We start from the raw sequence: 27,645 nt of genomic DNA on the forward strand, positions 1-27,645 counted from the left end.
TCAGCCAGAAGTGCCGAGTGGATCATCCATATCGGCCTACTCCTGAGGTCCCCACCATCACAGAAGCCAATCTTCAGCCAATTCGATTTACTCCACATGATATCAAGAAACGGCTGAGCGCACATTGGTACAGCAAAGGCTATGGGCCCCGACAACATCCCGGCTGTCGTGTTGAAGACTTGTGCTCCAGAACTGGCTGCGCCTCTAGCCAAGCTGTTCCGGTGCAGCTACAGCACTGGCATCTACCCGACAAAGTGGAAAATTGCCCAGATATGTCCTGTCCACAAAAAGCAGGGCAAATCCAATCAGTCCAATTGCCGCTCCATCACCCTACTCTCAATCATCAGCAAATTGATGGAAGGTGTCGTCGGCAGTGCTATTAAGCGGCACTTACTCACCAATTATTAAGTGGTGTTCTGGGAATTGAGTATCACAGCTCTTTCCATTATTCTACGTAAATTATATAAATGAATATACATTAGCAAGACCCCCACCACACCTGAGGATCTCACTCGATCATCAACATAACAGGTAATAATTAGGTGAGATAATTAGAGACTGCTTGTTTCAAAATTCAAATAACCTTTCTGAAAAATGAATTTATAATGAGGAAATACACTGAGCTTAGTGTGCTTTATGAAGTTTATAGAACACTAAAGAAAAATTATAAATCAGTAATGTCTTTTTTCCTTACTGACAAACAACCTGTTTATTAAAAAAACTAGCGGGAGTGCCCGGCGGTGCCGAGGCTTTTTCGAGGGCATGTTGTTGTTGGAAGAGAGAGAGAGAGCGCGCGACTGGGGCGGGGAAAGAGAGAGCGCGACTGGGGGGAAGAGAGAGAGCGACTGGGGGGGGGGGGGGGGAAGAGAGACAGCGACTGGGGGGAGGGAGGGGGAAGGGGAGGGAGGGGAGGGGGAAGGAGGAAGGGGGGGAGGGGGAGGGAAGGGGAGGGGGGGGGGGAGGAAGGAAGGAAGGGGGGGGGGGGGGGGGGAGTCCCCGAGCCCTGCCCCCCCGATCTCTCGATGTCCCGCCCTCAGATCTCCCGATGTGCCGCCCCGCGATCTCCCGATGTCCCGCCCCGCGATCTCCCAATGTGCCGCCCCCCGATCTCCCGCCCCCGATCTCCCGCCCCCCGATCTCCCGCCCCCCGATCTCCCGATGTCCCGCCCCCGGATCTCCCGATGTCCCGCCCCCGCGATCTCCCGATGTCCCCGTCCGAGCCGGCTTCAAGACCAGAGAGACGCCGCCGCGCAACCTACCGCGTGAGGCCCGGCCGGACTCAAGTTGCGCTCCGGGCAGAAGATGACGCGGACGCTGACTCCCGCCCCGCCCGCCTTTACTAAGATGGCAGTGGTGGCAATGCTCGGCTCAGGCCCGCCCCCTCCAGCCTTCACAAAGATCGCGACGGGAGGCGCCTAGCTCGGGCGTGGCTGGTTAACAGACGCCCAGGCTTTGAGGCCTGGAAAAACAGTGAAAGGTAGGAAAATTATAGAGGTTAGACAAAAGATTTACAAATTAATTAACTTTTTTAAAAAACAATTTGTCTTTTAAAAGCAACTTTTTTTTTGCTGCAAATGTAGATTTGAAAAGAAACACGCAGAAAGCGGGAAAAAGAAAGGAAAAGTTTGGAATCAAGATGGCGGCGACTCACCTCGGTTCAGAACGATAAGGCCCGCCCACACAGGCACCGATTGGTGGACCGTCAGGTCACCGAAGCGTAGGATTGGTCAATCGTCCCGTCACTCGACCGTAGGAGGGCCCGGCCGCACGCGCCAGGAACCCGCCATACGATTGGTCGACCTCGACGTCACTCGATGCTAATGAGTGGATAATGAGCGGAATGTTGAACGTTTTTTGGATACCGCGGGCGCAATTTTTGTCCGGCCGAAACGTAAACACGCTTAGGACGGTTCTGGAACCGTCAGCTTTCTTTCGACGTAACGCACGTGTAGGTACGCTCTATAACTTGAGTTAATTCAATACAGACAGACGGAATGACAGACAGGCAGATGTATCCTTTTATATATATATAGATATATAAATGTTACCTTAATAAAGTTTTTGAAATGTGTCCTCTAACTTTTCTCCAAATAATTCTGATAGGTTTCTAGCACTTTCTGCTCAAACTTTAAGAAAATGTTTACATTAGCACAGCTGACTGTACAGTACTGCTGCATCTTGGGAAATAAGTACTCTGCCTACGCTCAGATTGCACAAACCAAATTTAGCTCACAGCATTGCAGCTCTTGACAGAAAGTCCAACTCCACTCCATACCTTTGGGAGAGGTTGAAGCCTTCACGCAAGAACATTAAATGAAAGCATTAAAAGGTATAAAAGTGAAACAATTTAAATTTAAAATTTTTTTTTTTTTTTAGTTTAAACTACTATTGAAAATTAGCAACTTCAACTGCCGAGAAAAAAAATGGCAGATCAATAAAATTTTCAAAATTTTGAGCAATTTGGATAAATGCAGTGGCCAGATTACGTAATCAGAGTGATGCATTTACATACGTAAAACCCATGAAAATGTGGGCATAATAATTTATAATGGGAAAAAGTTGACACAAATGTGACAAGAAGTCAGACTTGAAGAGTGCATAAACACAAGAATTTTAATAAGATATTAGGAAAAGGAGCGAGATGAGGGAAAATTATGTAGGGACAATGTACAAAGTGAGCACAGTCTTCACTGCAAAATATTTATCCTTTTCTGCACAGTTTGAAATGGTCAGCAGCACCATTTATAATGGACAAACAAAAACAAACCAGCTCATGTTAATTCATGCTAGTATACAAATTAAAACCTAGTAGACAGGTACAAAAAGTCATCAAAAAGGCTAATAGAATGTTGGCCTTTATCTCGAGGGGGCTAGAATACAAAGGGGAAGTTATGCTTCAGTTGTATAGTGCCTGAGTCAGACCCCATCTGGAGTATTGCATTCAGTTTTTGGCACCACATCTTTTAAAAACTTAAAGGGTTAAATTAGGATGACAGGTTGCATAAATTTGGGTTGTATTCCCTTGGGTTTAGAGGTGTTTAAAATGTTAAAATATTTGATACAGAGAAACTATTTCCTCTGGTGTGGGAATCAAAAATAAGGTGAGGATCTTAAAGTTAAAGCTAGACTATTCAGGAGAGAGAGGGGCTGAATGGCCTACTCCTGTTCCTATGTTACAATCCAATTATTAACAGTTTCCTCTGCAGCAACGTGTAAAATTTGCAGAAGTGGGCAATGTTAATGTGGTGTTAAACCAGTTACTGTATTTTGTTAAACTCTTTTGCTTATTAGAGCTACAGGTTTTAGTGTTATTTAAATTCTGGTTTCAAGCTACTGCCTGTAAAAATGCAAACTGAGCTTTGGCGAGTAGCTCTGTGCTCAGACCTGCTCCTGTTGTGAAACCATCTCATTTATACCAGATGGTAACAAAGATGCAGCAACAATTCAAAATATAGACAAAACACGCCTGTTGTCAGCCTGACTGCTTCCTGTTATGTCCTGGCCACCCTTCGGCAGTTTTTGCACAACTCTCATTGGATAGGGATTCCTAAATTCCAGAAAGTGGCCGAGCAGTTGGAGGCCATGAATGTGGTCCGGTGAGTGTGGGCCCGGGATCTGGCTGTCGTTGGACCTCCGGCTTCTTGGGTTTGTTTCTGAGGAGTAACCGCGTCTAACTGGGGTTACGGTCCATGTCCCTCTCACCGAGTCCGAACACTGGACCGGGCACTTTCCCCAGGGTTGCCCGTCTTGTGGTTCCCTCTGCCCCCTCTGCGTTTTGAAGCTGTGGTGTGTGGGGACATTTGCCGTTAGCTTTCCAGTTTATAAATGAAATGTTACTTCCAGTAAATTATTGGAGCCATGGCAGCGATAAATTCAGGAGCATCAATATTGTCTGCCCCTTCCCAAACAAGGTTTCTGCTAATTACAGAGCTGGATGTTTGGATGAGGATTGTCAGTCAGCAGCAAGTACAGATCTGGTGCATCAGTGATACTGTCCGTAAAAAAGTTTTAATTCTTTAATGGACGATAGTCTGGGGACAATTGTTTCATTTGCCAGCTTGCTCTGCCTTCTGTATCCTTGCTGTGATAGACAGCAGCCCCCTTGTACATCATCGTGGAAGCTTTGACAGGGACTGGTGACTGTTTATTCACCTATGTGACAAATCACAGCTGACCCGAACATTAACATGTACAGGTAGACTATCCTTTATCCAAAAACCTCGGGACCAGCCGTGTTTCGGTTTTCGGAAAATTTCGGATTTCGGAAGGTGGGTCGGCAGGGGTCGGCGGGGGGGTCGGGGTCGGGGGGGGTCCGCAGGGGGGGTCGGCGTCGGCGGGGGTCCGCAGTCGTGGCTTGTCCGTCGCTGCTTGCCTGGAATGCAATGAAGTTCCGCATTTCCACCAACAGGTCGTCGTGCTCGGTCGGAACAGGGGCCGGCACCGCCGCGGGCTCAGAGCTCTCGTTGCTTTCGAGCCTTTGGAAGAGAGTCAGGTGGTTCCGTGGGGGGTCGTGCGCACGACTTACGCTGACCCTCTGCTCAGCGTAAGTCGGCGGGGGTCGGGGTCGGCGGGGGGGGGGGGTCCGCGGGGGGTCGTGCGCCACTCTGGTCATGTCGTGCGCACGACTTACGCTGACTGGTTTTTAGAGGGTTTCGGTTTTCGGAAGTTCGGATAAAGGGTAGTCTACCTGTATATACTTTCAGCAAGGCTCTCTGAATATGGTTCAGGAGTGGGGACCATGAATGGTTTTACTCTTTCTAACTCAGGCATACTTCTGGGCCTGCAGCAAGGCCATAACCCGTGTTGGGCTGTATTGAGATTTTAGGAAATGGAGCTTTAAGACCAATTGTGGCATTGCTACTCACTACCACCCTAGCTCAGATCTGGTAACTCAGCATTGGCCAGGGATCGATCCCAGGCACCTTCCTGCTCTTACATTAAGCAACACAAAAATAATAATAAAATACATATGCTTAACTGTATAACTATTTTTTTTATACAGAAAAAACTCAGTGTTACAGGGGTTCCCAAATTTGTTTCTAACATGGGAGGGGCCCTCGGAAGCAAGAGGCCTGAAGATCGATAGAAATCGGTCCTCGAGCCACATCTGCATACTCAGGGTGATCTGCCGACACTGGTCGTGCCTCCTGTCTCCATTGGAAGGTGTTTTTGATGTTTTTTCCAAAACTTACATTTGGTTGCCAGCTGCAGGGACTGCATTGCATGGTGGTTGTGTTGGGCACCAGGTGAAAGGTGGTGATAACAGGTAGGATTTTTAAGAAGTTTTTTGTAAAGCATTTTCAGATGCAGTAATATAGTTTTGGTATGAGCTATGACCTGTTAGGGATTAAATAAAGGCACTAATGAGGTTTATAAACGAATTGTAATTGGTTTATGTTTGAAAAAAATAGCAACTTATGATTTCTTACCAAATCTCATGATTTTAAGAGTTAATCTCATGATTTTTGAGACGGTGGCATTGCCATTACTGATATTGTTCCAAAAAACTGCTTTCAGAAGAGGAACGACATACACATCATTAATATATTAAATGTCTTACATCTAGCACATAGAAGTGCTTTAAATAGAAAATATAGTTATTAGGCCTCCTAATGCTAGGTAGTGCTGTTGCACCTTTAAACTCTGTCTCCCTGCTCCATCCACAACCAGCTACCCTGCCTCTAATGCAATGTGTTTTCTACTGTTTTAAATCTTTTGAGCATTAAACCAGCTTTGAACTGACATCTCCTGAACAAATTAATTACATTAAATCTGTTTTTGGCAGGCCAGTATGCAATTTACACAATGGACTTAAATGAGAACAATTGGGTTCAATTTAAAACAAGCTTCCCTGAAAGCCAGTGGGCATCTCTGGAAGAAATGAACCAAATAAAATTGGGCTCAACATAAATTTATGAAATGAAATCAGTTTTTGGTAGGGGCAGGCCAGCCATACGTCAAACAAACTGCTGCAGAATAAATTAAAACGGACTGTCCACTTTATCCCCCTTTTTCTCCCAACATCCACTTAGGTCCTCCATATTCATTCTTCCTTCCAATTAAAGTCACCAATTTACATTTATTTCAAACTGCAACCCATACACAAGTCCCATCCCACACCATGCATCCACCAATCTTCCCATTTTCCAATACTCCACCGATGCTCACTACCTCAGGTATCTACTATCTCGCGAATACCCACTGGCCATATCCAAACTACTCCTTTCTCCCAGCTACCCACTCTCCCACAAATACCCACTTGAGGCAAGTGTTTTTGGGAGCTCCCCATTAAGCCAGAGTGGAGGGATGCTGGTAGACTCACAGGGATTCTCAGGGGTGTGAGTTGAGAAGATCATAGTGACAATGGGATGCTTCTAAATTCGGTGGTCTATTAGGACAGTCTATGAAGAGGATTGGTAGGGAGACCCCAGTCTCTATTCCCAGCCAAATGTTTAGGCCTTGTATATGGGTCTCCCTCTTTATATTTTGGGTACTGAAGACGCTCAAGCCAAATCCACAATCTCTTGCTTGCCCAGGGGAACTGGAATGTCCAGGTCTCGGAATTGCTGGGAGGGAGCATCTGGTACATGCAGACGAAGCAAGGAAGGATATTCATTATTATTATATTCACACTATCCAGGAGTGATAGAAATTTATTGTTCCATCTAGTTAGCTGTGTGTTTATATAATGGCTTGGTGGTGACAGGGAGGGGGGGACAAGGTCCTTTTGTATAAATTCCTGTATGTGCGCGGAACATCCTATATGAGGGTACACGCCCTCAGTTTTGAAGTAGTTGAGCTTGTAACCGCAAAAGTCCCCAAAATTCCTTGTGAAATACTGGGGAGTGAAGTGGTTGGGTTACTTACATACAACAGTATTTTATCAACGTACAGAGATACTTTGTGCTCGGTCTCTCCAACCAGTCCTCCCTGCATGCTGCAGTGGACAAAGTTAAGCATTCATCCACTAATATCACAAATGGTAATTTCTAGGCTCATACAACAGAATCAAACTAATTTCAACAGTAATTACAGGTAAGTAGCTTGTAACTTGAAGCCTAATTGGTTTATTCTCAAATTTGAACACGTGGAAGAAAAAATGGATTTGGTCTTGATTACCTCTAATTAAAAAGCAGACAGATATATTACTCAGAGAATAGGATGGCATTTACCTCAAAATTTTGTTCCATTAAGTTTCCTCCTTTGCTCAGACTTTCCATTATAGCCTTATTTCTTAGAATATCCTCTTCACTGAGGTGCTCACGACGTTTTCTCGATTCCAGAACAAGGCCATTTACGGAGTAAAAATCTGCCAAGAAGTTCCCAACTCGCTCCTATAGAATTTGTTTTTCCCAAAGTTAGGCAGTGGTCTTATGTTATCAATTGCATTGCATCACATTTAAGTAGAATCAAGGGAAAGGAAAGGCGGTGTGTACTTCTGGAGACTAGCTTTAGCTGGGTGATTAGATTGGGTCGAGTCTAAGGGGGTGATTTTGCCAATGGGGAGCTTTTGGAGGCGGGACTCCCACTTGTCGGGTTTCAGTCCCGTCTCCATCAACTTCTGGCCAACCCACGCTATTTTCCCTTGTTAACCTGCCCAGCGGGCTTAGCAGGCCAATTAAGGGAAAGCCGGTTGCAGAGAACGTCAATGTATGAGGTTTCATCTGTCAAAAATATTTGACAGATGATTTGTCATCATTTGACAGCTCTGTGAAGCTGTCAGTGACATTCTCTGTAGTTTGATGAGGTCTTCAATTCAAGACCTCAGCAAACCTCTTTCTTTTGCAGAAATTAGATGGTTGTTGCATTGGAGAATACAACAGCCATCTGTCATCTCTACCGCGGAGGTGCGAGACTCTCCGCATATCCAATAACTGAAGCCTGCAGGAAGAAACAAAAGGTAAGTACACTTTTTCTAACACTTTCCACTTACCTCAGATACTCACCTCTCTACACTTTCACCCGTCACTTACCTTCACAGCACACTTTTGCACCCCTCCGACCCCCGCAGACCCACTACTCGCCTCGGTGACCCTGGCGGGGTTCGGAGCATTTGGGAAGCCCGCACTTGTGTGGGCAAAATGGTGATAAGCCTATTTTCTGCCTGTTAACAGGCAGTTAATTGGCTTTAATCCCTTCCCGTCTCCTTGGAGACGGGACCCGGCGCGGGACAGCTACCTGCCTCCTGGCAAGATGGCATGGAGGCGGGTTGGGGGTGGGTTGGGCACCAGCCCCCAAATTCTGCCATTTTCCCGGCAGTCCCGCCTCCCCAGGGCTGGCAAGATCGCGCCCTAGGATAGTACAAACTTTACAGCTAATGGAAAGGACATAAGAAATAAGAGCAGGAGTAGGCCATACAGCCTCTCGAGCCTGCTTCGCCATTCAATAAGATCATGGCTGATCATCTACCTCAACTCCACTTTCCCACCCGATCTCCATATCCCTCGATACCCCTAGAGTCCAAAAATCTATCTATCTCAGCCTTGAATATACTCAAAGACACAGCATTCACAGCCCTCTGGGGCAGAGAATTCCAAAGATTCACAACCCTCCGAGTAAAGAAATTCCTCCTGATCGCACTCTTAAATGGCCTACCCCTTATCCTGAGACTATGCCCCCTAGTTCTAGACACTCCAGCCAGGGGAAACAACCTCTCAGCATCTACCCTGTCAATCCCCTTCAGAATCTTGTATGTTTCAAGAGATCACCTCTCATTCTTCTAAACTCCAGAGTATAGGCCCATTCGACACAATCTCTCATCATAGGACAGCCCTCTCAACCCAGGAATCAATCTAGTGAACCTTCGTTGCACCGACTCCAAGGCAAGTATATCCTTCCTTAGATGAGGAGAACAAAACTGTGCACAGTACTCCAGGTGTGGTCTCACCAAGGCCCTGTACAATTGTAGCAAGACTTCCTTACTCTTATACTCCAACCCCCTTGCAATAAAGGCCAACATGCCATTTGCCTTCCTTATTGCTTGCTGTACCTGCATGTTAGCTTTCTGTGTTTCTTGCACGAGGACATCCAAATCTCTCTGAACACCAACATTTGCAAGTTTCTCACCATTTAAAAAATATTCTGTTTTTCTATTCTTCCTACCAAGTGAATAACCTCACATTTCCCTACATTATACTCCATCTGCCATCTTACTGCCCCACTCACTTATCCCTTTGCAGGCTTTTTTTGATCTCCTCACAGCTTACTGTCCCACCTAGCTTTGTATCATCAGCAAACTTAGATACATACTCGGTCCCTTCATCTAGGTCATTAATATAGATTGTAAATAGCTGAGGCCCCAACACTGATCCTTGCGGCACCCCACTAGTTACAGCCTGCCAACCTGAAAAAGATCCGTTTATCCCTACGCTGTTTTCTGTCTGTTAACCAATCCTCTATCCATGCTACTATGTTACCCCCAACCTCATGAGCCCTAAGCTTGTGTAATAACCTTTTATGTGGCACCTTATCGAATGCCTTTTGGAAATCCAAATATACTACATCCACTGGTTCCCCTTTATCTACCCTGCTAGTTACATCCTGAAAAAACTCTAATAAATTTGTCAAATACTATTTCCCTTTCATAAAACCATGTTGACTCTGCCTAATCATGTTATGATTTTCTAAGTAACTTAATACCACTTCTTTAACAATGGATTCCAGCATTTTCCCGACAATTGATGTCAGGCTAACTGGCCTGTAGTTCCCTGTTTTTTTCCCCTTCCTTTCTTGAATAGTGGTGTTACATTTGCGACCTTCCAATCCGCTGGGACCATTCCAGAAACTAGGGAATTTTGGAAGATCGAAACCAATGCATCCACTATCTCTTCAGCCACCTCTTTTACAACCCTAGGATGTAGGCCGTCAGGTCCAGGGGATTTGTTGGCTTTTAGTCCCATTAGTTTCTCTAGAAACACAGAAAAATAGGAGCAGGTGTAGGCCATTTGGCCCTTCAAGCCTGCTCCACCATTCAATATGATCCTCTATCTCAATACCATATTCCTGCTCTCTCCCCATACCCTTTGATGCCTTTTGTGTCTAGAAATCTATCTATCTCCTTCTTAAATATATTCAGTGACTTGGGCTCCACAGCCTTCTGTGGTAGAGAATTCCACAGGTTCACCACCCTCTGAGTGAAGAAATTTCTCCTCATCTCAGTCCTAAATGTCCTGAGACTGTGACCCCTCATTCTAGACCCCCCCAGCCAGGGGAAACATCCTCCCTGCATCCAGTCTGTCTAGCCCCATCAGAATTTTATATGTTTCAATGAGATCCCCTCTCATTCTTCTAAACTCTAGCAAATACAGGCCTAGTCGACCCAATCTCTCCTCATACGACAGTCCTGCCATCCCAAGAATCAGTCTGGTGAACCTTTGCTGCACTCCTCTATGGCAAGTATATCCTTTCTTAGATAAGGAGACCAAAAGCACACAGTACTCCAGGTGTGGTTTCACCAAGGCCCTGTACAACTGTAGTAAGACATCCTTTCTCCTGTATTCAAATCCTCTTGCAATGAAGGCCAACATACCATTTGCCTTCCTAACTGCTTGCTGCACCTGCTTGTTTGCTTTTAGTGACTGGTGTACAAGGACATCCAGGTCCCTTTGTACATCAGCATTTCCCAATCTATCACCATTTAAATAATACTCTACCTTTCTGTTTTTCCTACCAAAGTGGATAACTTCACATTTATCCACATTATACTGCATCTGCCCACTCACTCAACTTGTCTAAATCGCCTTGAAGCCTCTTTGCATCCTCCTCATAACTCACAATCCCACCTAGTTTCGTGTCGTCAGCAAACTTGGAAATATTACATTTGGTTCCCTCATCCAAATCATTGATATATATTGTGACTAGCTGGGGCCCAAGCACTGATCCCTACGGTACCCCACTGGTCACTGCCTGCCACCCCGAAAAAGACCCATTTATTCCTACTCTCTGATTCCTGTCTGTTAACCAATTTTCAATCCATGCCAGTATATTACCCCCAATCCCATGTGCTTTAATTTTGTACACTAACCTCTTATGTGGGACTTTATCAAAAGCCTTCTGAAAATCCAAATACGCCACATCCACTGGTTCTCCATTATCTATTCTACCAGTTACATCCTCAAAAAACTCCAGTAGGTTTGTCAAACACGATTTCCCTTTCATAAATCCATGTTGACTTTGTCTAATCCTGTTGATATTTTCTAAGTGTCCTGTTATCACATCCTTTATAAGAGACTCTAGCATTTTCCCTACTACTGATGTTAGGCTAACCGGTCTGTAGTTCCCTGTTTTCTCTCTCCCTCCTTTTTTAAATAATGGGGTTACATTTGCCACCCTCCAATCTGCAGGAACTGTTCCATAATCTATAGAATTTTGGATGATGACAACCAATGCATCCACTATTTCCATGGCTACCTCTTTTAGTACTATGGAATGCAGGTTATCAGGCCCTGGGGATTTATCAGCTTTCTGTCCCATTAATTTCTCCAGCATTTTTTTTACTACAGGAAACTTTGATTTATCCAGAGGTTAACTGTCCGGAATGCTCGAGCCACTGGCAAAAATCAGGAGCCATTTCGTTAGGTTTTTTTTCTTTTCGTTGCTTTTTTTTCCCACCAGTCAGGCTCTGCAAGGTCTCGCTGAAGCTGTTGCTAAGCTACAGAGACGCTTGCAAGGTACGGCCGACTGTTTAGAAGCTGGGTTTGTTGCCAGATACGGAGCTCAAAATCTCCGTTTGTTTCAACATTAGCGCTGGTTTGTCCGGCAGTTTTGATGGGACGGCAACAGCTCGGTCCCGTCAGTGCCGGATAGCACAAAGTTTCCTGTAATACTAATTTCCTTTAATTCCTCCTTCTCACTAGACCCTTGGTTCCCTAGCATTTCTGGGAAGTTATTTGTGTTCTCTTCCATGAAGACAGAATCAAAGTATTTGTTTAATTGCTCTGCCATTTCCTTGTTCCCCATTATAAATTCTCCTGTTTCTGACTGTAAGGGACCTACATTTGTCTTCAATAATCTTTTTCTTTTTACATACTTGTAGAAGCTTTTACAATCCATTTTATGTTCCTTGCAAGTTTACTCTCATACTCTATTTTTCTCCTCTTAATCAGTTCCTTGGTCCTTTTTTGCTGAACTCTAAACTGCTCCAAATCCTCAGGCTTGCTACTTTTTCTGGCAACTTTATATGACTCCTCTTTGTATCCAATACTATTCTTAATTTCTTTTGTTAGACATGAGTGGGCCGCTTTTCCTTTTGTTTTTGCGCCAGAAAGGAATGTATAACTGTTGCAATTCATGCATTTGTTCCTTAAATGTTAGCCATTGCCTATCCACCGTCATGCCTTTTAATGAAGCTCCCCAATCTATCATAGCCAACTCACTCCTCATACCATCATAGTTTCCTTTGTTTAGATTTAGGACCCTAGTTTCGGATTGGACTTCTTCACTTTCCATTTTAACGAAGAATTCTATCATATTATGGTCACTCTTCCTTAAAGGATCCTGCATAACAAGATTATTAATTAACCCCTTCTCATTGCACAATACCCAATCTAGGATAGCCTGTTCCCTAGTTGGCTCCTCAATGTACTAGTCTAAAAAACCATCTTGTACACACTCCAGGAATTCATCCTCCACAGTATTATTGCTAATTTGGTTTGGCCAGTCTATATGTAGATTAATGTCACCCATGATTACTGTATTTTTTCTCTACTTATATTAATTACCTTAAGTTCCTCACCCTCATTAGACCCTTGGTGCCCCATCATTTTTGATATGGTTTTGATTAGCCGGATGACCTTTTAGCATTCCACACCTTAGGTTTCTATGACACCCATGAAACTGCTATCTGTAAAGTTCTGTCCTCCATTCCGTTGGGACGGGCTTCACTTGAACCATGCTGGGACCAGTGTTCTGGCAAATCGAATAACTAGGGCGGTAGATAGGGCTTTAAACTAAATAGTGGGGGGAGGGGGCGGGGGGAGGGTTCAGGTGAAGGGGAATTTAGAATGTCAAAGAGAAAGGAGAAGGCAATAGTGCAGGGTATCAATAGGGGTAATGATAACCAGAGTGTGACAGGAGGAGACAGAGCGTATGAACATAAGTGTGCACCAGCAAATAGAGTCAGAGTAGGGAAAAATGGTAAAAAGACAAAATTAAAGGCTCTTATCTGAATGCACGCAGCATTCGTAACAAGATAGATGAGTAGACAGCACAAATAGAAATAAATGGGTATGATCCGATAGTCATTACCGAGACATGGTTGCAAGGTGACCAAGGCTGGGAACTGAATATTCAGGGGTATTTGACATTTCGGAAGGATAGGCAGAAAGGAAAAGGAGGTGGGCTAGCTCTGTTAATAAAGGATGAGATCTGTGCAGTGGTTTGAAATGATATTGGCTCAGAAGATCAAGATGTAGAATCAGTTTGGGTGGAGATAAGAAATAGTAAGGGAAAGAAGTCACTGGTGGGAGTAGTCTATAGGCCTCTTGAGGACGAGTTCATAAAATGTATTCGGGATGGTTTCTTAGAACAATATGTTGAGAAACCAACCAGGGAGAAGGCTATTTTAGATCTGGTAATGTATAATGAGACAGGATTAATTAGTGATCTCATAGTAAAGGATCCTCTAGGGAAGAGTGATCATAACATGATAGAATTTCAAATTCAGTTTGAGGGTGAGAAACTTGGGTCCGAAACTAGTGTCCTAAACTTAAATAAAGGCAATTAGAAAGGTATGAAGCAAGAGTTGGCTAAAGTGGACTGGGAAAAAAGATTAAAGGGTAAGACGGTAGATAAGCAGGCAGACATTTAAGAAGATATTTCATAACTCTCAGCAAAGGTTTATTCCAGTGAGAAAGAAAGACTCTACGAGAAGGATGAACCATCTGTGGCTAACTAAGGAAGTTAAGGGTGGTATCAAATTGAAAGAAAAGGCATACAATGTTACGAAGATTAGTGGTAGGCTAGAGGATTGGGAAATTTTTAGAAACCAGCAAAGGATGGCTAAAAACATAATAGAGGGAGTAGATTATGAGTAAACTAGCAAAAAATATACAAACAGACAGTATGAGCTTCTACCGGTATATAAAAAGGAAGAGAGTAGCTAAAGTAAACATTGGTGCCTTAGAGGATGAGACTGGGGAATTAATAATGGGAAACAGGGAAATGGCAGAGACTTTTAACAAATATTTTGGATCAGTTTTCATGGTAGAAGACACTAAAAGCATCCCAATAATAATTGATAATCAAGGGGCTATAGGGAGGGAGGAACTTAAAACAATGACTATCACTAAAGAAAAAGTACTAGGCAAACTAATGGGACTAAAAGGCTGACAAGTCCCCTGGACCTGATGGCCTACATCCTAGGGTCTTAAAAGAAGTGGCTGCAGAGATAGTGGGTGCATTGGTTGTAATCTACCAAAATTCCCTGGATTCTTGAGAGGTCCCAGTGGATTGGAAAACTGCAAATGTAACGCCCCTATTCAAGAAAGGAGGGAGGCAAAAAGCAGGAAACTATAGGCCAGTCAGCCTAACATCTGTCATTGGGAAAATGCTGGAATCCATTATTAAGGAGGTAATAGCAGGACATTTAGAAAATCATAAAATCATGTTGACTCTGCTTGGTTGTATTATGAAAGGGAAATTGTGTTTGACAAATTTACTAGAATTCTTTAAGGGTGTAACGAGCAGGGTGGATAACGGGGAACTAGTAGATGTAGTGTATTTGGATTTCCAGAAGGCATTCAATAAGGTGCCACATAAAAGGTTACTACACAAGATAAGAGCTCACTGGGTTGGGGGTAATATATTACTGTAGCATGGATAGAGGATTGGCTAACTAACAGAAAACAGAGAGTCGGGATAAATGGGTCATTTTCAGGTTGGCAAACTAACTAGTGAGGTGCCACAGGGATCAGAGCTGGGGCCTCAACTATTTACAATCTATATTGATGACTTTGATGAAGGGACCGTGTGTACTGTAGCCAAATTTGCTGATGATACAAAGATAGGTGGGAAAGCAAGCTGTGAGGAGGACACAAAGGGCTGGATTTTGCCAGCCCTGGGGAGGTGGGTTTGGAGGCGGGACTGCTGGGAAAATGGCAGAATTTGGGGGCGGGTGCCCAACCCACCCCGAACCCGCCTCCATGCCATCTTGCCAGGAGGCAAGTAGCCGACCCGCGCCGGGTCCCGCCTTCTCGAGGCGGGAAGGGGATTAATGCCAATTAACAGGTAGTTAACAGGCAGTTTTTTGGCTAATCCCTATTTTGAGCCCTGAAGTGTGGGCTTCCCGACGGCTCCGAACCTCGCCAGGGTCAGTGAGGCGAGCCGTCGGTCTGCGGGGGTCAGAGGGGCTGAGATGTCCGGTGTGCAGGTGAGTAATGGGTGCATGTGTGCAGAGGTAAGTGTGTGAGGTGTGTGTAAAGTGTTTTAATAAGTTTTACTTACCTTTACTTCTTCCTGCAGGCTTCCTCCCTTCAGGTCTTGGGAGTCCCTCAGCTCACCGGCACAGAAAGCAGAATGGCCGCTGAACTGTCAAAAGCTGCAGCCTTCTGCTTTCTGGTCAGGAAGGCTTTCTAATTGAGTCTTGAGTAAAGACACAACTTAGAAAACAGGTTGTCAGTATTTGACAGCTTCACAGAGCTGTCAAACGATGACATTTCATCTGTCAAAAGCTCTTGACAGATGAAACGGCCCTCGCTGACGTCACCTGTAACTGGGCGGTCTTAACAAGGTCAATCAAGGGAAAATAGCGTGGGTTGGCCACAAGTTGATGGAGGCGGGACTAAAACCCAACAAGTGCGAGTCCCGCCTCCAAAAGCTCCCCATTGATAAAATCCAGCCCAAAGAGTCTGCAAAGGGATATAGATAGGTTAAGTGAGTGGGCAAAAATTTGGCAGATGGAGTTAATGTGGGAAAATGTGAGGTTATCTACTTTGGAAGAAAGAATAAAAAAGCAAATTATTATTTAAATGGAGAGACTACAAAATGCTGTGCCACAGAGGGATCTGAGCGTCCTCGTACATGAAATACAAAAAGTTAGCATGCAGGTACAGTAAGTAATTAGGAAGGCAAATGGAATGTTGGCTTTTATTGCAAGGGGGATGGAGTATAAAAGTAGGGCGGTCTTGCTACAACTGTACAGGGCGCTGGTGAGACCACACTTGGAGTACTACGTGCAGTTTTGGTCTCCTTATTTAAGGAGGGATATACTTGCATTGGAGGCAGTTCAGAGAAGGTTCACTAGGTTAATTCCTGAGATGAAGGGGTTGTCTTATGGAGAAAGATTGAGCAGGTTGGACCTATACTCATTGGAGTTATGAAGAATGAGGCGTGATCTTATTGAAACATATAAGATTCTGAGGGGGCTTGACAGGGTAGATGTTTCCCCTCATGGGGGAAATCTAGAACTAGGGGGTATAGTTTCAGAATAAGGGGTCGCCCATTTAAAATGGAGATGAGGAGGAATTTCTTCTCTCAGAGGGTTGTGAATCTTTGGAATTCTCTACCCCAGAGAGCTGTGGAGGCGGAGTCATTGAATATATTCAAGGCGGAGATAGACATATATTTGAGCTACAGGGGAGACAAGAGTTATGGAGAGCGGGCGGGAAAGTGGCGTTGAGGCTAAGATCAGATCAGCCATGATCTTACTGAATGGCGGGGCAGGATCGAGGGGCTGAATGGCCTACTCCTGCTCCTATTTCTTATGTTCTTATTCATGGCCAAAGATAAAAAAAGAGCACCTTAATTTCAGCTTCATATCCGCTCTGGTCCAGTTAAAAGCATAGGAACTTGAAATATAATATAATGCAGTAGAGGGGTTTTGAAACTTGAGTTAACACTGTACATTACAACAGTGACTATACTTCAAAAAGTACTTCATTGCCTGTAGAACACTTTGGGTGTCCCAGGGTCATGAAAGGCACTATATATAAAGTTATTTCTTTCTTTGTAGCACATTTACCTGGATTTACTTAGCACAGTCACCAGACACAAAGCACGGGTGGGGGTGGGGGGGGGGGGGGGGTGGAATGAAGAAGGATACCTACATTCTCCAGTACCAATTATCACAAGCAATAAATAAATCCACAACTAATTTTCTTTGTGGTATTATTTTTTTCAATCTTCTTGAATTTCTCTGAACCATGCATCATACTCCCAGGTATCCCCCAAATGTGCTTTAATAAGACATGCCAGCAGGTGTATTAGCACCACAGAGTGACCGTTCCTCTCAGTAAGGAAATACATAGCCTTTACTTGCTCACAGCTTGAATCATTGGTATTCATTATGTGGAGGATCCTGTCAAGAGTACTGCACTTCTCACAATTGATAAGGTACCACATAAGAGACTAATGAATAAGGTCAGAGCATGCAGAGTCAGGGGACAAGTAGCAGAATGGATAGCTAGCTGGCTGCAACATAGAAAGCAGAGAGTAGGGGTAAAGAGTAGCTATTAAGAGTGGCAGAAAGTGGGAAATGAAGTCTCACAAGGATCAGTACTGGGACCACTGTTGTTCACAATTTATATTTAGACTTTGGAATCAAAAACACCATTTCTAAAATTTGCAGATGACACCAAATTGGGAGGAATAGTCAACACTGAGGAGGACTGCAACAAATTTCAAGAAGACAGTAATAAACTTGCAGAATGGACATATAATTGACAAATGAATTTCAACATAGATAAGTGTGAGGTATTACATTTTGGTCAGAAAAATAAGGAGGTCACAAATTACTTGGAAAATAAGAATCTAAATGGGGTAGAGGAGCAAAGCAATCTGGGAGTACAAATACACAAATCACTAAAAATCAAGGCAGGTCAATATGGCCATAAGCAAAGTAAACCAAGCACTTGGGTCTATTTCTAGAGGGAATAGAATTGAAAAGTAGAGAAGTTGCTAAACTTGTATCGAACCTTGGTTAGACCACACTTGGAGTACTGTTTACAGTTCTGGTCGCCATATTATAAAAAGGATATAGAGGCACTGGAGTGTTCGAAAAAGATTTACAAGGATGATACCAGAACTACGGGGTTATACCCATCAGGAAAGGATGAACAGCCTGGACCTCTTTTCTCTTAAAGAGAAGGGTTACCTAATAGCGATCTTTAAAATTATGAAAGATTTTGATAAGAGTAGACAGAGAGTGTCTCCACTTGTTTGGGGGGGGGGGGGGGGGAGAGAGCAAAGCTAGAGGTCATCAATATAAGATAGTCACCAAGAAATCAAAGAAATTCTGAATAAACTTCTTTACCGAGAGAGTGGTGAGAATGTGGAACTCGCTACGACAGAGAGCAGTTGAGGTGAATAGTATAGATTCATTTAAGGGGAAGCTAGATAAGCATGAAGGAGAAGGTAAGAGAGGGTTATGCTGAGGCTCGAGTGGAGCATAAACACAGGCATGGACTGGTTGGGCTGAATGGCCTGTTTTTGTGCTGTATATTCTATGTAAAATTGAACATTTTGGAAAGCTTAATTTATACATTACAGACCACATATATCTTAATGAAAGCTAACACTCACAAACAAAAGCAATCATACCGTTTTGTCCTCCCGGAAAAGCCAGCCTGTCTGCGCACGTGTGAAGGTAATAGATTTTGTAGATAATGTCGCTGAGTAAATATCACTGCTCATCAAAATATCTACCTCCTCTTCAGTTTCCATCTCTGATTCCTGAAAGGAAATTATTAGCATGTGAAACTGGAAAACCAGAATAGTTGTGTACCCAAATAATTGCAGATGACAGAAATACAGCAAGTATTAACTAAAGACAGGCAGATCGATTGTTTTATTGTCTAATGTATATAACATATACACATATAAATATATATAAAATCAAATTCTAATAGCTTTATTAATACAGAATTTTTGGTTCTGGCTTCCAATTAGGTTAAGATTTTTAATCTGACAATACAACATGAACATGTTTTTATATTTATGTTTCCAATTGTAAATTCAGTGCACTGGAAGAGTTTTAAGATGTGTTCATCAGGAATGTGCTCAGTATTTGCTGCCATGTTTCAGTTTGTGAGTCATGCATTTAAGTTAACACCAAAGTTACTTATTATGACTATATACACTCTTGAAAACACAAGTCGATCAAGATAACTTACTGTGAACGGAGTGACTTATTAATCCTACTCTCAAAACTGTAATGTACAGTATGGATAAACAACTGCACTGCTCAAATACAAATGAAAACATTTCTTTTCTATTCAGTGGTGTAATTTTTCTGGATATTGCAGTATCATCTCTACAAGGATTCCTGAATTAAATAGGAACTGCAGCCATAATACTTGTATATGTCAGGATTTTGCATAAATAGGTGTCAGCCTTCACTCAGTGGTAGCACCCTCGCCACTCAATGCAGCCAGAAAGTCGTGGGATTCAAGCTCGACTACAAACTTGAGTAAATAATCTAGGCTTATGCTCCAGTGCAGTACTGAGGAAGTGCTGCACTCCAGAGGTGCCGTTTTTCAGATTAGATGTTAAACACCAAGTGCGAGAGCTAGAACGAGCACGCGAGGAAAAAGGTAAATAATTGGGAGGCGGGGACAGCAAAGTGAGAGAAACAGAAATCCAGGAAGAAAAAAAACAGCATAGATAAAAAAAACAGAAATCCAGGAGACAGGAAAAAAGAACCGGCACACAACACAATAAAAGACAGGAAATACTTAATGAAGCAATAGGTGTAAATAATAACTTAAATATGATTATATACAATCCTAGCTTTTTTTCCCCTATTTGCAGATGAGCATGCAAAGTACGAGGAGAATTCAATTGTATGAGCTTTCTCTGTGTTTGCACCCGTATGTACCCAAAAAAATGCACAGGCCAAAACTCAAGAAAAGACCAATCATGATAGGGGATCACTGCAGTATGTATGCCAAAACTGTTTTCTAAAGTTCAGTATCTTGCTACAATTTTAGTAAATAACGTGAGAATAGATTTGTATAGATTTATGAAGAAACATGAATCAATATGTAGCCAGTAAAGCTATTTTTTTACCAAAACATTTATCACTATTAATTATACAACCTGAATTCATACGTCTTATTTAATGAACATGATGCAGGCTGACCATAGGTAACTACCATTGCTAAATACAAAGTTGACGGATGCTATTCGTACAGCACAAAACTCACCTCATGATGTATTCGCTGGTAAACTTTCTGCTCGTTGTCTAATACTATGAAAGATTCAGAGGGTATTGCGTCACCATTGAAAATGAAGCTCAAATCTCCACGTTGACACTTCATATCGGTAAAGTCTATTAGAGTTGTGTCAAGCCTGAAAACACATAAAAATCATAAGGATTTGGCATTTATTAACATATGTACTGTGGTGGCCTACAATCCAATTGTTTTTTGTTCTCATGGGTTGCACAGCAGTTTTTAGTTCATGTACATTACTATTTATGAACTTTCAGAATTTCCTGTATTAAGATATCAGTGATCTCTTATGCAGAAAATCTTTTACCAGATAACATTATCTTTATTTGTATGGTTTATGAATAAGAAAACTCAACAAAAAATTTCTGTTAACAAAATGTATTAATAATAATTTGTGATTCTGCTGAATTATGCTAGAAAGCCACCTCACCAACATAATACAGAACAATATCTGTGCAATATTTGTTTAATGGATTGCCTAATGCTGTCTTTAGATTGCATCCACTGGTATAGTATCAACCGTTTGTGTGGAGTACTGCAAGTCCACAGCTGTGGTTGAACTGCCTTAGGCATGTGTTAAAGCTTGAAGCCCCGATCAGTTTATACACAAGCTGTCTTATGAATGGTTCCATGAAAGATCCGTGAAGATGGGTACTCTGAGTTGAGAATATCTGGGTGAGGCTGGTAGGATTTGTAAACTAATCCCAACTATCAGACAGTCTTGAGACCACAATCTGATGAACTATGGTCAAAGTCGAAGACATTGGAAAGTATATAGGAGATCACCAAGTTAGACAGTTCAATTGTAACAGATTCATGGGTACGGTAGGGCAGTGGTTATGTTACTGCACTAGTAATCTAGATATCTGTACTAATAATCCAGAGAATGTGTTCAAATCCCATTATGACAGTTTGAGAATTTGAATTCAGTTTAAAAAAAAAAAATCTGGAAATAAAAAAACTGGTATCAGTATAAAGTGATCATGAGGCTGTCGGATCGTCGAAAAAACCCAACTGGGAAGGAAAGAAACCTGCCGTCCTTACCCGGTCTGACCTAAATGTGACGCTAGTTCCACACCAGCGTGGTTGGTTCTTAACTGCCCTCTGAAGTGGCTTAGCAAGTTGTATCAAACCGCTTCAATGCAGTGGTTCAAAAAGGCGGCCCACCATCTTCTCTGGGGCAACTAGGGACAGGTAATAAATGCCGGTCTCGTCAACGACGCCCGGATCCCAAGAATGAATATAAAGAAAGATTCATGAAGAATCTTGCATCCAGAAGTATGAATGTACTTTCTAGCATTGATTGATTTCTGCACCTTATTGGATGTGAAACTAACTTACCTGATGTTTATACCCTGTTTGTAAATTTTACAAGCATCTGAAGGCAGAATTCTGGAAAGTAAAGGCACTGTAATAGAGAAAGGGTAGAAAAAGAACAATGAATCTGGCTCAGTTGCTATACCGACTTAAGTTTCATATTTAAAAATTCTATAACAATGGAAGAACACTGCATATGGTTTTCAACAAGCTGCCAAATGTTCTTAATAATTCACAGTAAAACATTTGTTTAGTGAAATAAAGATGGTACAAGAAACATTAATAGGAAACAATTCATACAAAATCTTTACCATGCAACTAAATCAATGCAATCTATAACTAATACGGAGGCTTTGGGAACTTGAGCATTTAAAACCTGCCTCATACAAAGCAGTACCCACAGTACTGAACGTTACATAACATGTCAATTAGCATCCAGGACCACTGCTGAATCAGGAGCCTGTGGTCATGTGAACTGAGTAGTTACATTTGGAGCTCTTATTGAGAGAGTGGAATCAATGTTTTCCTGTATGATTCAATTCTTAAATAATTGTAGGTTTCTGCTAACTAGATGGAATGATAAGTACTTCACACAAAGCACATCCATCCATCGGTAACATTTTCTTTGAGTTTTGAAGTTGCAATAATAATTAGACAGTCCAAAGGTGAAACTGTACACTCACCAAATTGCAGTAAATTATTTTTAGCTTTGTAATGTACCAGAAATCATGCAAAGAAGAAATGAAAATTGCTATGAAACTGGAATAAACTTGCCTCTAAAGGAGATTGAAAGTGATTACTTTCACACTAGTGATCGAGCAATTTAAATTGCTTAATACAATCTAGATGTCGTTCCACACATACTTTTCCTACTGTAGTTTACGGTTTTAAAGCAAGCAAGCTGTTTTCCTTCCTAAAGGAGCATTAATTGTTTATATAATGGACCTTACAACGCTCACCAAGCAAATATTATATTCCATATGATAATGCTAAACACAACTTGGGAGAAACAGTGGCTAGCATCCAGAATTTTATCTTTAAAAGCTTGGAATAAGAGCACTGGTTTGGAATTGTGTATAGAAAAATAATCAAAAGAACATGACAATCAACACTTACCCCAGCTTTGAAAATCCCAGTGGAGCTCTAAATAAAAATCCCCCAGCTAAAAAATAAAATAAAGATATAAACAAAGTTACCTCCTAAGTAACAGACTAATTCTACTTTAATTGATCTTTCATGTATGATTATGGAAATTTTACAATGGCAACAGATAACCTTTTATCTCAATTTACTTTCCTGCGAATTGAGCTATAACATTCAATATTTTAAATCAGTGATTTTCAAACTATTGCAATGTGAGATATTCACAAGAGGCTCGGGAAGGGGCTGAAAGGACCAGACTCAACAATTTTTAACCTGAATGATTCTGGTAAGTGTAGTAAACTTGAAAGTGTAGTAAACAATGAGGAAGATAGTAATAGACTTCAAGCCGACATAGACAGGCAGGTGGAATGGGTGGACACATGGCAGATGAAAATCAACGCAGAAAAGTGTGAGGTTATACATTTTGGTAGGAAGAATGAGGAGAGACAATACAAGTTAATGGTACAATTTTAAAGGGGGTGCAAGAACAGAGACACCTGGGGTGTTTGTGTACAAATCTTTGAAGGTGACAGGACAGGTTAACAAAGCAGTTAATAAAGCATATGGGATCCTGGGCTTTATAAATAGAGGCATAGAGTACAAAAGCCAGGAAGTTATGCAAAACCTATATAAAAACACTGGTTCGGCCCCAGCTGGAGTATTGTCCACAATTCTGGGCACTACACTTTAGGAAGGATGTGAAGGCTCTGGAGAGGGTGCAGAAGAGATTTACTAGAATGGTTCCAGGGATGAGGGATTACTGTTGCGTGGATAGACTAGAGAAGCTGGGGTTGTTCTCCTTAGAGCAGAGAAAGCCAAGAGGAGGTTTGATAGAGGTGTTGAAAATCATGAAGGGTTTAAATAGAGTAAATAAAGAGAAACTGTTTTCAACAGCTGAAGGGTCGATAACCAGTGGGCTCAGATTAAGGTGACTGGCAAAAGAACCAGAAGTGACATGAGGAAAAACGTTGTTACGCAAAGAGTGGTTAGGATTTGGAATGCACTGCTTGTTAGGGTGGTGAAAACTTATTCAATAGTAGCTTTGAAAATAAAACAAAATTTTATTGCTTAAGATAAAAAATCACGGGATTGGGGGTAATATTCTGGCATGGATAGAGGATTGGCTATCTAACAGAAGGTAGAGAGTTGGGATAAATGGTTCATTCTCAGACTGGCAATCAGTAACTAGTGGTGTTCCGCAGGGGTCAGTGCTGGGTCCCCAACTCTTTACAATCTATATTAACGATTTGGAGGAGGGGACCGAGTGTAACATATCAAAGTTTGCAGATGATACTAAGATGGGAGGGAAAGTAGTGAGTGAGGAGGACATAAAAAACCTGCAAGGGGACATAGACAGGCTAAGTAAGTGGGCAGAGATTTGGCAGATGGAATACAATACTGGAAAGTGTGAGGTTATGCACTTTGGCAGGAAAAATCGTAGAGCAAGTTATTATCTTAATGGCAAGAAACTGGAAAGTACTGAAGTACAAAGGGATCTGGGGGTCCTGGTGCACGAAACTCAAAAGGTTAGTATGCAGGTGCAGCAAGTGATTAAGAAGGCCAATGGAATGTTGGCTTTCATTGCTAGGGTGATAGAATATAAAAATAGGGAGGTATTGCTTCAGTTGTACAAGGTATTGGTGAGAACGCACCTGGAATACTGCGTACAGTTTTGGTGTCCATACTTAAGAAAGGACATACTTGCTCTCGAGTCAGTACAAAGAAGGTTCACTCGGTTAATCCCGGGGATGAGGGGATGGACATATGAGGAGAGGTTGAGTAGATTGGGACTCTACTCATTGGAGTTCAGAAGAATGAGAGGCGATCTTATTGAAACATATAAGATTGTGAAGGGGTTGGATCGGGTGGAAGCGGGGAAGATGTTCCCGATGATGGGTGAAACTAGAACTAGGGGGCATAGTCTTAGAATAAGGGGCTGCTCTTTCAAAACTGAGATGAGGAGGAACTACTTCACTCAGAGGGTGGTAGGTCCATGGAATATGCTGCCCCAAAAAGCTGTAGAAGCTACATCATTACATAAATTTAAAACAGAAATAGACAGTTTCCGAGAAGTAAAGGGAATTAAAGGTTACGGGGAGCGGGCAGCAATTTGGACATGAGTCTAGGTTCGGATCGGTCATGGCCCTGTGGGTAGCGGAGCGGGCCCAGGGGCCGTGTAGCCTGATCCTGCTCCTATTTCGTGTGTCTAATTCTGTTAGATTCAGGAGATGGTTCTATGATAGTGGATTGGCGGTTAGGATCAGATCAGCCATGATCTTATTGAATGGCGGAGCAGGCTCGCGGGGCCGATTGGCCTACTCCTGCTCCTATTTCTTATGTTCTTAAAAGGGAATGAGATAAATACTTGAAGGGAAAAAATTGCAGGGATATGGGGAAAGGGCAGGGGAGTGGGACTAACTGGATTGCTCTTCGAAAGAGCCGTTGCAGACTTGATGGGCCGAATGGCTTCCTTCTGTGCTGTACTATTCTATGATTCTATGTTAACTACAATGGTTCTTCCCAACTGCTTGGAGCCAACGTCAATCACACCAAATTTCAGCACAGCTGCACATTTGTTTGGTTTTGTAGTTATTCTTTTCGGATTCCCTTCATTTTTTGCCTTTTCAGTTGTTGCAGTGGCCCACTCCCTGATCCCACAGTGACAAACAGGGGAGAAGTGAAACAGCAGTACAAGAGAAGAGGAGAGGAAAAGAGAAAGTGAGAAGAATTTAGTGGAGACAGACTTCGTAAAAGCTTTTTTAAAAGTTCCATATGAAAGGATGCTCATTAAGCTTAAAGTGGTGAGGATTCAAGATAAAATCTGGGAATGGAGAAGGAACTGGCTGAAGGATAGTAAGTAGCAGGTATTTGTTAGAGAAGTGATGTGGGAAATCCCCCAAAGATCAGTGTTGAGATGCCTAATTTACATTAACCACTTGCATTCAGAGCACAATACAAATTGGTTAATTTTGCCGAGAAAACCAAAAGAGGGGCAGTTGAATCTGAGGCATCCAGGGGCCTATAGAATGTTAGCGAGCATGCAAGTGGGCAGAACAATGACACAAGAAATTTGATACAGACAAATGCAATTACTCAAAAATGGTATTGAAATGACTATGGGTGAAACTGAAAGAGATCTAGTAGGCTTGGTGTCAACATTTCCGATCACTGTAAAGCTGCAATCCAGGAGACAAATGTAGCTAAAACAGAGTACAAGTCAGATAAAATTATGCTTAAATTGTGAAGGGAGACATTCAAACCCTGAAGGCAGTGCAGGGAAGAGCCATGAGACTGACCCCCAATGTCAAAGGAATGAGTTAAGTTGAAAAAGTGGAAAACTTGAGCTGTTCATCCTGAAAGGAGGCAGCAGAAAGATTACCTCTTGGAAGCAGAAAATATGGTAATTGATATAGAAAAGGTGAGCCTGGAACATTAGTTTCAATTTAACCAAGACAACAACAACTTGCATTTATATAGTGCAACGTAATAAAACATCCCAAGGCGCGATTATCAAACAAAATTTGACACCAAGCCACATAAGGAGATGTTAGGACAGGTTGGTCAAAGAGGTGGGTTTTAAGGAGGTCTTAAAGCAGCAAGAGAGATAGCGATGGGGAGAGGTTTAGGAACAGAATTTAACAGCTATGGGTCTAGGCAGCTGAAGACACGGCCGCCAAAGGTGGAGCGAAGAAAACCGGGGATGCGCATGAGGCCAGGATTGGAGAAGCGCAGAGATCTCAGGCGGGGGGTTACATAAGAACATAAGAAATAGGAGGAGTAGGCCATGACCCCGCGAGCCTGCTCTACCAATCAATCAAATCATGGCTGACCTTCAACCTCAACTCCACTTTCCTGCCCTAACCCCATATCCCTTGATTTCACTAGTGTCCAAAAATCTATCAATCGCTGTCTTGAATATACTCAACGACTGAGCACTCTGGGGTAGAGAATTCCAAAGATTCATAACCCGCTGGGTGAAGAAATTTCTCCTCATCTCAATCCTAAATGGCCGATCCCTTATCCTGAGACTATGACCCCTAGTTCTAGACTCTCCAGCCAGGGGAAACAGCCTCTCAAGCATCTACCCTGTCAAGCCCTCTCTAAGAATTTTATATGTTTCAAATGAGATCACCTCTCATTCTTCTAAACGCCAGAGAATATAGGCCCATTCCACTCAATAATATAGGGCTGGAGGTGGTTAGCGATAGGGAGGGGCTGGGACATGGAGTGATTTGTAAACAAAGATGATCATTTTAAAATTGAGACGTTGCCAGGCTGGGAGCCAATGTGGGTCAACAAGCACAACAGTGATGAGTGAATGGGACTTGGTGCGAGTTAGGATACGGGTAGCAGAGTTTTGGATGACAGCCGGAAAAGGTGACATATTCAAACTGACAAAGGGCATTTGAGGAAAGTCAGGAAGTTGTTCACACAAAGACTGATCAACAGTTAGAACGGACTTTCACACAGGGTGAGGTTGTACAGTCAAAAACCCTAGAGCATTTACCAAACAGTTGGATGCTGTGATTGAGAGAGTTGGGACGAAGGGAAATGATATTAAGTTCTTTTTGGATAGATTAGCTAAATATGCTTCCTCATTTGTACCTTTCTCAGGATACTGAGGGAAAAAGAAACAGAAGTGTAAGAAGAAAGTGTGAGAGGAAAGCAGAAGTGAAGGAGAACAAGGATAAAAAACTGAAAATGAGTAGCAAGTATCCTAAACTGGTGGCGAGAGGCCATAAAAATATTTTGATGGGCCTGTTCAAATAAAATCAGAACCACAGCTTTAAAATGATCCATTAAAATGTTAGGCAAACTGTTCACTCGACTCTTAATATGATGAGAAATAAGTGATTACAGCATGAAGTGTATTAAGGTAATTTATTGTTCCTCCATTCAATACAAAGACAAATGATGGGCACTCCGATGTTACAATTTATTAGCACGTCTTACTGTAAGGAGCTTTAAATATCACATCAAGATCACGACACTTCAAAATTAGTTTTAATAGGCAAAACAT

The 27,645-nt window shown here is 42.5% G+C and overlaps 1 protein-coding gene across 2 annotated transcripts in view; it reads right to left on the bottom strand.

Annotated features, from left to right (window-relative positions):
- ankrd13c (ankyrin repeat domain 13C) overlaps window positions 1-27,645 on the bottom strand; it is a 160,953-nt gene that overhangs the window by 29,687 nt on the left and 103,621 nt on the right. For both annotated transcript variants that reach the window (XM_085982781.1, XM_085982782.1), the window contains exons 5-9: window positions 22,599-22,644; window positions 21,507-21,573; window positions 20,139-20,283; window positions 18,535-18,666; window positions 7,173-7,334 (exon numbers count right to left, since the gene is read on the bottom strand). In XM_085982781.1, the coding sequence (XP_085838907.1) occupies window positions 7,173-7,334; window positions 18,535-18,666; window positions 20,139-20,283; window positions 21,507-21,573; window positions 22,599-22,644 (552 nt within the window). The remainder of the gene's footprint in view (window positions 1-7,172; window positions 7,335-18,534; window positions 18,667-20,138; window positions 20,284-21,506; window positions 21,574-22,598; window positions 22,645-27,645) is intronic.

The sequence above is a fragment of the Somniosus microcephalus genome, chromosome 3 (assembly GCF_052327205.1).
Source record: "Somniosus microcephalus isolate GS21.2 chromosome 3, FLI_Smic_1.0, whole genome shotgun sequence".
NCBI classification, from domain to species: Eukaryota; Metazoa; Chordata; class Chondrichthyes; order Squaliformes; family Somniosidae; genus Somniosus; species Somniosus microcephalus.